This window comes from Lagopus leucura, unplaced genomic scaffold (genome assembly GCF_019238085.1).
Source record: "Lagopus leucura isolate 7727_CA_CO unplaced genomic scaffold, USGS_WTPT01 Super-Scaffold_73, whole genome shotgun sequence".
Taxonomy (NCBI): Eukaryota; Metazoa; Chordata; class Aves; order Galliformes; family Phasianidae; genus Lagopus; species Lagopus leucura.
Window position 1 is genome coordinate 29159336 of NW_024962252.1, and position 12404 is coordinate 29171739.

The following is a 12404-nucleotide window of genomic DNA, read 5'->3' on the forward strand; positions in this document are numbered from 1 at the left end:
AAAGTTTTCTTTTCTGGAGTAGTAAGAACATTAAAATCATAAGCACTGTGTAACTTTGGCTTTTTAAAGGTTTTGCAGTCTTGTATCCTTCCTTCAAGTCAGACTGCCTAATCTCGTAAGTAACCTGAATCATAATGGCTTTATAAGCAATAAAGCAAGCTACTCCTCTGTGAAAAAAAATGCCACAAGCCTATAAAATATACTACTGGGTTTGATATTAATGTGACACAGTTCCAAGAGCCTACTGCTGCTTGTTCTGATAGTTTTTAGAAACATGCCTACTACAGAGAGGAAACTATTTTGCACTGAATTTTTCTTCACCTTTAGACAGAAGGAAAGGCAAAAGGAATTTTTTTTTTCTTTTCCATAGACTTCTAAGGCAGTTTATGCTTTTTGCTATTTGGTCTAGGGATCTAACGGTACTTTTTCTGTGTACTTTGGAAGTTCTAATAAAACTGGAATACTACATCTGATGTTTGCATGTGTAGGTCTTCTTGAATCCCAGTAATTATTAAAAATTTCTGGGATTCTCAGATCTCCTTCTAACACAAAAATGCTAAGAGACTCATCCGATGTACTCAGTACTAAATGAGACTCAGATTAGAAACACTGAAAACTTATAATGGTAATGAACAGCATTTTTACATAGTGACCTGTAACAAATATGCTTCCTTCTGTCCTTAAATATGTTACATTTGTAGTTCAGTGTCTGAGAGATTTATTTTAACAAGTTTTGTCTTTCTTGAAAATTGTAGATTCTTACTAAGCAACATGACATTCTTTACATCTCATTTAAAATACCTAGAACTCAAATCTAGAAAATATTATACATCTTGGGAAATTTACCAGTATATCTGAGCTACTCAAAATCTTTCTAAGGAAATAAACATTGAATGGACAAGTGATTTGTCCTCAGTGGTTCCATGTATCAACAAATCTACACACGAAAATGACAGCATGATTCAAGCTGCTGAATGAAGATTCTAGCTCAAGCACCTGGAAGTAATCAGCTCCAGGATGCTAATGGGTATTTCAGCTGTCACTTGATGTCACATTGGGACAGAATCCAAAAAGCGGTGTTTCCCCTGCCTCTCTTTTCTTCTTTCCTCCCAGGTTTTATGGGAGTGAGCTAAAGGAGGTGCAGTGCACTCTAATTGTCCTAACTAGCACTGTACTGGATACCATAGGCTGCAGGGACTTTGTAAAACAGACATATCTTTCAATACTCAAATTTAACATGTAAAGAAAACAAGCTCTGCCAAAATCCGTGATTGCCAAAAAATTTACTGTACCTCTACAATGAAGGCTTTTCTTTCAGATTCACTTTCTATCTGTTTAATGGCTACATCCTTAGCTCGCCATTTTGCCTTGCAGACCACACCAAAGGCTCCTCTTCCAACAACCTAGAGCAAGATGATATGAAACGCTTCAGTTAAAACTTGATATGGTTTAATTTTCTGCTCAGATATTTCACAAATAGAATAGAAATTTAACTTATCTATCTTCTCTATTATGCTATGCTAGCTATTAATAGAGAAATTCAAGCCTCTCAAATTAAAATGCGCATGCAAAAAAATATACAGAACTATCCTGAAGTCTGGATGAGATGTTCATTATGATCACAGTTATCTTTCCACTTTCTCGCAGGTGCCACAATAATGTGAGAAACATAAAATTTTGCTGTGAGTCCTGCAGGTAAGCATAGTGTCTGTATAATTATGCTTTCTCCATTGTTTTTCATGTCTGTTGGAATCACATTTCCTGAAGTTAATACAGAGCCAGACAGGAACTATAATCTCCAGTGCAATTTCACAGAAGCTGCAGTAGCCACTTCACTATACTGTGTTATCTAAGAAGCCTTTCAAAATAGAAAACATTTGTGAAGCAGCTCATTATTTAGAGCAGTTTTTGCAAACTCAGCATGAGAATTAAAGCAGGATAGAGAGAAATGCACTTTCTCTGTGAGGTTTACTTTCAGTTATGGGTGAGTTATAAAATATTGGAAACTGAAATTTCACTTCTTCTACTGCACTTTTTCAGGGGGAAAAGAGCAACACACAGGAACAAAACCAAAACATGCTTATGCAGTTTAAAACTGAAACAAGACCATCACCAACAGTGACTCTAGCTTCTACAGGAAAGCACAGACAAGTAGGTGTTTTATATATATATATGCGTGTGTGTGTATGCCTGAAAGAGGTGTAGAGGAAGAGGAGAAAATAAAGGTACAGAAAGACATAAAAGAAGCTAAGGGATAGGAGCTCCTCAAAAAGACTATGAGGTAAAGCAGGTATGAAGGATGGGGAAAGAGGAAAGGTACAAGGGGCTGGATATGCTGGTATCAGATTTAGTAGTTGGCTATAGCCTTCCTGTGTCATTGGTTTTAATGGCATTCTATGCTTGTGCTTGTGCTATTAGTCCTTGATTTTAAGTAATTATATATGTATCTTTGTTATGCAATAAAGCAGACACGTAAAATGAATGCTTTTTTGGGGGGAGGGAGAAGGAGGGTTGGGTAAAGGAGAAGAAGAGTGGGCAGAGAAAATAGCAAGGGTGGAGTGGAAGCATTTAGAAATGTGATTATAATAACAGTGTATTATGGCAGAGTTTAATTTTACTGAAATGGGTAATGCACACCCACATGAATATTATTTTAGTTCGAAAAACAGACTTCCCAAAATTACATTTACTCTTCACTAAAGTCATATTTATTTATAACTTTATTAAAAAAAAAAAAAAAAAAAAAAAAAAAGTAAAAAAATGCTCTGAAAAAAAAAAAAAAAAAGAGAATAAAGAGAATATTCAGAATTTTAAAATAGAATAAAAGGCAAAAAAGAGATGACAAAAGACAGACAAAATGTTTAAACCAGAAAATCTGAAACTGCATCCACATAAACATTACAGTGATTCTTAAAGGATTGTTAGTGAAGTCACTTAACAGTTACTTAAGAATGTAAGAATGGCTTCTTACAAGTAAAACATAGTTTGGAGGAGTTCAGTAACTGCACATTCCCAACGCTTAAACAATGCAAAGCGCCGGCTGCATGAAAGCTCATCCTTTGAGGCGTAACATTTTATGGCTTCACCTCAAAATATTGAGATGCCCCACCTGTACAGTACTAGCTTGGAATGCAAAGTAGATGTGGAAGCAGCATAGTGACCAGGAATGTACAAGTGCCAGACTGAACCTGCCAAGGCCCTATGTCACAATGGCCTGTGACTATCAGGAATGAAAACTATGCTCTGGTGAAGTTCAGCCTTCTAGATTTCATAATGTAGTGAAGCTGATTTCTCCTGAGAACACAGCAACAGAGGCAGGGATAGCCATAGCTGCAGGTAGATAGTTCAAGACCTGCTATGATTCCATGCTAAGCATCACAGAATCTCCAATCAAAGGCCCAATCTGAAGAGAAAAACAAAACAACCAAAATTTTCATATTAAGAAAAGGAGAAGTATGTGAGATCTTTTTGACAGGTCATTTATGGGTATGAAAGACAGCTGCCCTGGAATGGTGATCAATGGCATTTTTCTTTTCTGGTTTCCTTAATACACTCAAAAATATATCTTCTACATCATAGCACACACACCTAGCCTTCTCACCTTCACCCACCACAGGCTGAATCTACCAGATGAGAACTGCAGCATGGCCACCATCTACTGCATTCTGTCCCTCAAAAAAGGGACACACTGACTATAACGCTTTTCTCCAGCTACGATATATAAGACCAAGATTATTCTTGTGAAACGACAGACACCAACTATTTTCTCGTAGCCCACGAGAGTTTGGAAATCTGGAGTCAAACAAACAATCATTTACTACAGAAAAATAAATGGGAAACAGTGAGTCATCTGAAGACCTCAAGACCCCAAAGTCTATTTTGATACCTCCTCTTCTCACTTAGACCACATTTCAATAGAAAAAAACCCCAAGTTATTGACCTTGGTAGTTCCCCACCAGATGGACATCTAGTGAAAACTCTCAATCTGTTGGTGCACTGTAAGTTTGTGCTTTTATAAATACATAAATCCTTTATCTGTTATAAATCCTTTATAAAGTGCTGATTTACTCAACACATTGAGACCAAGATCATCTACTGAGCAAGCACACCTAACAGCCTGCTTACAGCACAGCAGTTCTAAGGAAACGCTGTTAAAGAGAGCAACTCGCGCATGAACTGCACTGCCACTAGCAACTCAGTTTCAACTCTGCTGTTATTCTACAACTAAAAGAAACCTAAACTGAGGGAGTAACTGAGAACTTTGTCCTCTGCTTAGGGAAAGAGAGCTGTGCACATAATGATTTATCCTAACTGGAGACAATTGACATTAATGCTGAGTGAGTCTCCATTTCTAAATGTATTCTTACATTTAGATCCTTACATCCTTAATGTTTTTTGACTGTAGCTTATAGCTCTGTTCTATTCAATGCAGTGATGTGGAGAATCCATTCAAAGATACTTCAAAAGGTATTGAAGATATCACATACAATCCAAAGACACCAGATAAAATCCAATGAAACAATTTGACCTTTTTTTTCTTTTCCTTAAACTTAGCTTACATGGTTTACAACAACATCTGATAAACAAAGTTTACTTTTTGAGAGGATAGTTGTATCTTTCCTTGCTGAAAAGATTTGTGTATCACTATGTTTCACTCTAACAAGTATCTGGAAGTAAGTGGGAATCGGCCTGTTCTCCCAAGTAACAGCAACAGGACAAGAGTTAATGGCCTTAAGTTGTGTCAGCAGAGGTTCAGATTAAATATCAGAAAAAATTTATTCTCAGAAAGAATAGTGAGGTATTGGAATAGGCTGCTCAGGGAGGCAGTGAAGTAATTGTCCTTGGAGGTATTCAAGAAATGTGTAGATGTGTCACTGTGGGACATGGCTAGTGAGTACAGTGGTGATGAGTTGACAGTTGGCCCAGATGATCTTAGAGGTCTTTTCCAACTTCAGCGATGCTGTAATTCTATGAGATTTACAAGTATACACACATATTAGTAACAAATATCTCTTGCATTTGATTTTACAGCCAAATCCAGCCCATAAGTCAATACAATAGTATACTCTGCCCTGAAGATTAATCTATGACCGTCTGCAGATTTAACATGAAATAAATACTAATAATCAGATGTACTTGAGGTTGTCCTATCAACGCCTGCTAAAAAAAAAGTTAAAAAATCTGTCAAGTGCAAAAGAGGAAGAGTTTACCAAGAGTTTACCATACAGTGCAGTCAAGGTTTCATATCAATTTGTCAGTGACTTTGTGCCTGCTTGTGCAAAGGCTTAAACTTCAGGGAAGGACACGAATGCAATAAATATTTATCCGGGATACAGGGACAACAGAGAAGAAAGAGCAAACAGCAAGAGCAAAGATGGATCCAATACAAACTTGAAGTTTACTATATATGGTATCCCACAGTATGTTTTCTTACATAATGGGGAAAAAATATTAATTGTAAAAGACATTCTTTATAAACAACAGAATTAATCTAGTGGTGGAATCCACTTTCTTTTTATTTTCTTCCTTTTAGGTTTTCACCAAACTTATTATTTAAAGGACTAAGTGTTGGAATCTGTCAGAACAGTTCAACAAAGGCACTAAGTAAAGTTTCCTTCAACACCGTGTGCTGGAACTAAGTAACTTAATAGCATATGAGGGAAGCGCTGTCTGAACTTTAATTTCTTCATGCTCATTCCTTCTTGTCCCCTGCTGTTGGTGCCACACCATATGTTTGGGCAGTAGCGCATATTCTGAATTATATGAAGCACAGTTAATGGAATTATTGACACAACAAATCAATAAACAGCAGTTGATCCGTGGCACCGTGTATGTTTGGAAAATGATCTAAAAATAAACACATTCTTTTGGTAAAAGACTTTGGCCCTTTAAATATCTTAGAAGATAGAAAAGGAAAATACAAGGCAGATTATAGGTTTAGAAGTAGAACACTGGTGCTTCTACTAATCCACATAATAGTTTCTCGAGAATCACTGAATTAATACTTGACACAGACATTTTAAACTATCAGAAATGCTTGAAAAGCTTTACAGACCAAAAAGACTGTACCTGAATATATTCTTCTCTCTATAAAACTCATACCAGTAAAAAGTTATGTTTTAATGCGTGACAAAACAACATAGCAAAAGAGTGCCATTTGCATGTTTTCCAGATAGTGTATTTAGAGTCTTATTTAAAGAATATGAACCATACAAGATCCATGGAACAAATATTACCTCTGCCTCTGTGTACAAATAGTATCAAATGCTGTACGTAAACAAAGATACATGATACTGACTGGTAAGTATGTAGACCATACCCACTGCTAAGAATGTAGACTAGAAATCATGGAGGAAGAAACTGCAGATATATTAAGGATGTATTTTGTACCAGGGGACATGAAAAGTGCAGTGTTCCCTAAATGAATAAGAAAATTGCATCAATGAAACTACATGTATTCAGAAGCACTATTCTCCTATCAGATGTCAAAACCTTACAAAGATTAACTTCAATTTTATATCAGCTGTTTTCTATTCATATAAAAGTACAAAAAAAAAAAAACAGAAATAGTTTTTATTCCTACCCATGAAATTTCCACATCATTTAGCTCTGTATGTTGGATTCTTGGTGCTTTTCTTTCTAAAAAGACATTGCTGAATATGCCAGACAGCAATAAAATATAATAACTCCCTAGTTAGCATACAGAGTATTCCTTGGAGAACTGTCTTCATCATTTGCAGCATCTACACTACACTTTTGTTTATGATTATGGGAAGCAAGACAGGCATTTACAAATTAACAAAATGGAACAAAACTCATGCTTCCAGACAAACAGCAGTCTCTAAAGTATCTTTAATGTCTGTCCATCTTTTTTATTGCTGGCATATTTGGAAACGAAAGATTCAGTGAAACATTTGGAACCCTCAAGCTTCATACACAATAAAAGATGGAGAAAAAAAATTAGACAATGCAAAAAAAGCTACAAAAGATCCCACAAAACCCAGTGTAGAGGCCCTGGAATGCATACCTAAGTTTTCTATCATTCATTTAGGCAGCATCAAATTCCAACTTCTGTTCCCCTGTGTTTGTTATGCTTTATTAAGCAGGTTGAAACAAATCGGCCCCATGCCATGAATGACTGTGGCCAGTACTCTGGCAGCACTATTATGAGGGAACTCAGATCTGCCAATTCTTACAGACAAGTTCTTTGATGGGCTCAGTTTATTTGTAGTAGTGCCCAACTCCAAAAATTTCTTGTCCTTCTTGGGATTGATACAGCAAACAACAACAACAAAGTCACACTACTCCAAAATAAAAGAAAACCAAAACATGAGCAATCCTACTGACATGTAGATGTTGTATCTAGCTTAAGTTATGCAAAACATTATAAGAAAAAAGGTTAATTATGGAAAAAGCAGTGAATTAAAAAACAGTTTGCACTCTTAACAAATATACTTAATATGTGTTTGCCACAAACTGACACAGGCAGTCCTTGTTTACTAAGGCATCGTCTATTGGAGTTGGCCAACACTGTACAGCCGTTATTTAGCAATGTGGCTAAATTGAGTTCAGTTCTGTTGTAAGAAATCACCCTCTTTTCAGCTTCTTTAGAACATGCTTATGGAATATCAAAATACCATTATGGTTCTTCCTAATGTTATGAGTTCCTCCAGAAATTCTTTTTTTTTTTTATGCAACTCCCTGCACATAGATAGCTCACTCATTCTAAGAAACATGTTCACCTCATGCAAAGATAACAGTTTATCAGTTATACTTTCATTCCAACTTTCTACATACTGACAGCCTCAAGAACTGAAATAATTACAATTAGCAGTAATTTTAAAATATTAATAAAATATCTGCCCCATGTTCTAGTATTACTCATTTTGTTCTGTTACAGCAGCATAGATGGGAGATCCTAGTTTTAGACAAAATGCTGCATAAAGCAGCACTCAAGGTAAAGGACTCCAACATGAGTTTGCTGGTCCAGTACAGCCTGGTACAGTAATGGTCTTTGAAATAATCATCATGCAGTCAGTAAAGCAGTTCTAGAATCCAAAAGGTGGGACAAGTAAGGGTTACATGAAGATTGCTTTTCATTGTTCTATTTTTCCTAGGGAAAGACTCTTCCCCCAGGCTTCTGACAGCAGTTACATTGTCATTCAGTTGTGACATTACCTGCTACGTTAAGCACAGATGTTTATTATTATCTCATAAATAAAGCTTGCTTTTGCTACTGGCATACAAGAGCCTGCAAAGTTTCTTTCCCAAGCATTCTTCCTGAGAGTGAAATAGCACTATATTTTAAAGGATGCAAATCGATCCATTGAAAACAGATACCTGCGTAGAAAAAGATGTGAAGTCATACATTAATGCTTTAACAGACTGTTAGCAGCTTTCTAACACTTTATTTCAAGCTAGATTTCATCCACACGAAACTGATGCTCTGTAGCTTCACCTATCAATTCACACTCCAGTTTTCACTTCAGTTATTTTCTCATGCAGATGAACGATGAGAATCTTTACGGATATTAGAAAGAATAAAATAGTCCTATGAATTACATCAGAAATACATTTAGACTGAATCACAGGAATTCTGTCTTATGCTTTTGCCACCTACTCATTTTTCAGCTTTGCTTTGGGACACTCACCTTTGCACCTAAAAGGCTTACTTTCTGGAAAAGGTGAGATGTTGCAGATGTGAGTAACTTCAAATGGATTCCTAATGACTACCCTGAACTCTCTAGAACTAATCCTTTTTTACTTAAATCAGCTATCCAAGAGTATAGTTCAGATCTCAGCTCACACCTGAAGTCATGCTCCTTCCAGTTGTGAAGATTTCTGGAACAAGTATTCTATAACCAAACACAATCTCATTAACTTTATAAAGTTAACTACTATAAAGGAGAGTAAAAATGATTTGTCTCACTGAATTCCTTCTACATATGTCTCTAAAGTGCTCTGCTCCCAGATTTCAAGGATCACAACAGAATTTTCAGCACACTTCTCAGATAGCTGACCCGGGTGATTCTGTGATTCTGTGTGATAGCTGATGAAATTATTCACCTATTTCAAAAATATCTAATGAAGGTAAACCGACTCCTCAGCTGCTAGCACCTTAATTAGGTTTGCTAAAATCACTATTTAGAAAGCTTGCCTCTTCATCTTAAAGAAAATATTCCCCTACACTCCCTTTGAATTAACTACCGTTCAATCAGATCACTGAATGCAAACTTCAATACTTTTCCTTCATCACGAGAGCATTCAAAACACTTTAAAATAGTTTTGAACTAATGGAAGTGTAAATTAACTTGCAACTGAATAAACATGGTGATGATTTTCAACAGGCAGTGCCTGGGCAGGACCACAGCATACATGACCAGATGTGCACCTTCTGGTTGTGCAATCTAAATCATACACGTCATGTGATGAAGAGGTTTGCATTTTGGTCATCTATGACACTGTCATCAAGTTACACGATGGAGGAAGGGCTGTGGATTTTCAGAAAAGAGTGGCAGGGAGCAGCTTGTCAGAATGATTCAGAACCAAAGTCCGGGTACTGCTTAGATGTGACTTCCTCTAAGAAGAGCAGAAAACATTACTTCAGCTATATACAAATCATATATTTTAAAAACAGACTAACTTGGCTTTTTCTTGTAAACTTGATTTCCTTTATATTGTTTTCAGATAAATTGTGTAGTTTTACTTGCCTAGTTTGTAGCGATTTGTCTATATAATAGATGAAAACTTGAAAGGATGTTCACACAGTAAAAAAAAACAAAACAAAAACTGCATGGTAAAGTAGGGAACATTTCTGTTGCACCTAAGTTTTGAATTGTTTTTTCCCTTCTACTTTTGAACATGCTTTCACTGTGACGCATCAATTTTGATTTAACTCCAACTCATTCTTAATAATTATGTCCGTATTTTGCTTTGGTCTAAGCTCTTTTAACAATGAAAAGACTGCTTGGTTGGAGACATGTTTGACTTTTGGGAAGTAACACTGCAGGATAGCTGCATTATATAGTCACACGTGTGGCAGATAAAACAAAATATGGTATATTCTTGATAGGATCAGCTAAACCTAAATGGAAGTGCACTTATAGATCTCACGTTTATTAGCAAGGACTCAGTGCCTACAAGTATTTCAGAACTTCCATATCTATTAATAAACCCGTGGCAGAGTGGAACTGCTATCTGCTGACAAGACAGCCTTGATAATACAACAGCAAAGCCATGATTATACAAGCATGCATTTGAGTTTCCACTGTAGATCTGTTGACACTCCATTTCAAAACATCTGAAGTTCATCAAGTACATAAAAAAATAGACCATTTTGAGTACTTATAGCCAGATAAAAACCTTTGAAACCTGCAGTGAGAGGACTGAAATTTTTCACCAGCAGTGTATGTTTTGTTATGACTGTAAAGCTGTTGGAAACTGCACCACGAATTGCACCTGTGAAAAGCCACAGGTAAGAACCCTGCTTAGACCTCGCTTTCCTTAATCCACCTGTTTTATTGTAAGGTAGATCTTAATTCTTTCACTGTGAAATGACATTTACACTGTATTCAGCGCTATGGTAGCCCCGCTGCCAAATAAGAGTTTCTTGTAGGACAGGTATAAAAAGCATAACTCAAAATGTTACAACAGCTGTCAGCAGCCTTCCTCATGACAAGAACACTTCATCAAGGCTCCCTTGCTTATATTACATGAGATTTGTCACCTCCAACAGAGATACTACTTTGAGGATAATGCAACAATCACATTAAATAAAGCACAAACTGCTGCTTAAGCATCATCTCTACATACATTTTTGTAGATACATTCCTGTCTCCACAGGTGCTAGTATGGCAAGTACGTAGGGCATATCCATGCCCTGAATGCTGAAACTCAGAATGGTAAATTCCAGTTACACCAATTACACACTATGCAAGTCCACATTTCCTACACGTAAATGGAAATATATCCCTTGTTAATAGTCTTCCCAAGGGTGCTGTGAGGATTAAAGGTTTGCACAGTGTTTTACTCATTCAAAGTGTTACGTGTAAGGCATTATTTGTGCTACTCACTTTCAGGAGCCATCACCGGACACCTTTTCAGGCTGGCTAAATTCCTACCAACTTTATTTTCTTCTTTAGGTGAGGAAAGCAATTTCTCCTGAAAAAATGTGATTTGATCCCTGTCCATTAGAAAGCGATGTACAAACATCAACATATTATCAAATGAAAAAATACTTTTGGTTCCCAAACAACACAAAACAATCTCATTTTACAACAGTTAAACTGAGGAGAGAAATCCAATGGGAATATTCTGTGTGTTTCTGAGATTTGAACACCCCTGCAACAGACGTATATGTTTGAGTAAAGGAGTCAAGCTTTTGCAGCTCCCACACATTTTGCTTCTACAAGAAATCCAGGAGACAAAACAGCAGGTATGAAATTCTGCACTGTACCATGGTTACAACTTCAAAGAACTTCAGAGAGTCACTTTACTGTGAAGCTTTGTATAGAAGACGGAGATATACTATGCTACAAGGTAACCCAGTGCCACTTCCTGGGTAACAGTGACAAGTCACAGATGAAATGTTACAGATCTGCAAGTGCAACATAGTCAGCGTACATTAAAAACTGAAAGATGTTTGTCCTTAGGACTGTTGGAGTTGTAACTTCGGGAAATCGCTGGCACTGATGGGATGAACATACACACAGCGATACAGTGAAGTGACAAAAAGAGAATGCAGAGACAGAGATTTGAAAGGAACAACGAAAATAACAGTTCCCCCTTGTGACAGTGCTCGACAGCTCTCCGTACTAAAACGGGTGACGTTCTGGGAATTTTGAAGCCTGGAACGAACACACCCTGCTAAAATAAAAGCCCACATTGCAGCCCCTCGCTTTCATGTTCGCAATAAGCGAGGGACCTGGCACCTGCACGCCTTTTCCTGCCCAGCGCCAAAGCGTCTGGCTCTCAGACAGGCACACAGGTACGCGCCGGGAGCTCCGCAGTGCCGCGGCCCCTTCCGAGCACGGAGCGCGGCGCGGACAGGCGGCCCCGCAGCGGGCGGCCCTGAGGCAGGCGCCGTTCCGCGAGGCCGCGCCGGGAGAGGCCGGGCTGCCACTCACCTCTTCCACTTCGATCTCTTTGTAGTCGATTTCTTCGAAGTTGAGGACGGGGGGGGTTTCAATCATTTCAGCGGAGGCGGCAGCGGACATCCCTCCTCTTTCACCTGGGGGAGGAGAGGCCAGGGCAGGCCGGGGGCCGCGCTCGGCGGGCCGGGCCGGCTCTAGTCGGGGCGAGGCGGCGGCTCCCGCCCTCCGCGCGGGCGCAGGTCGGCGAGGGCCTGGCCGAGGCGCCGCCGCGCGGGGCGAGGCCGCAACCCCCGCCGCCCCCGGCCCCAAGTT

The 12404-nt window shown here is 38.2% G+C and overlaps 1 protein-coding gene across 4 annotated transcripts in view; it reads right to left on the bottom strand.

The window, feature by feature from the left end:
• Positions 1-12292, bottom strand: part of MAP3K7 (mitogen-activated protein kinase kinase kinase 7) — a 49390-nt gene extending 37098 nt beyond the window's left edge. For all 4 annotated transcript variants that reach the window (XM_042879283.1, XM_042879275.1, XM_042879266.1 and 1 more), the window contains exons 1-2: positions 12126-12292; positions 1293-1403 (exon numbers count right to left, since the gene is read on the bottom strand). In XM_042879283.1, the coding sequence (XP_042735217.1) occupies positions 1293-1403; positions 12126-12215 (201 nt within the window). In that variant the 5' untranslated portion in view covers positions 12216-12292. The remainder of the gene's footprint in view (positions 1-1292; positions 1404-12125) is intronic.
• Positions 12293-12404: the final 112 nt, after the last annotated feature.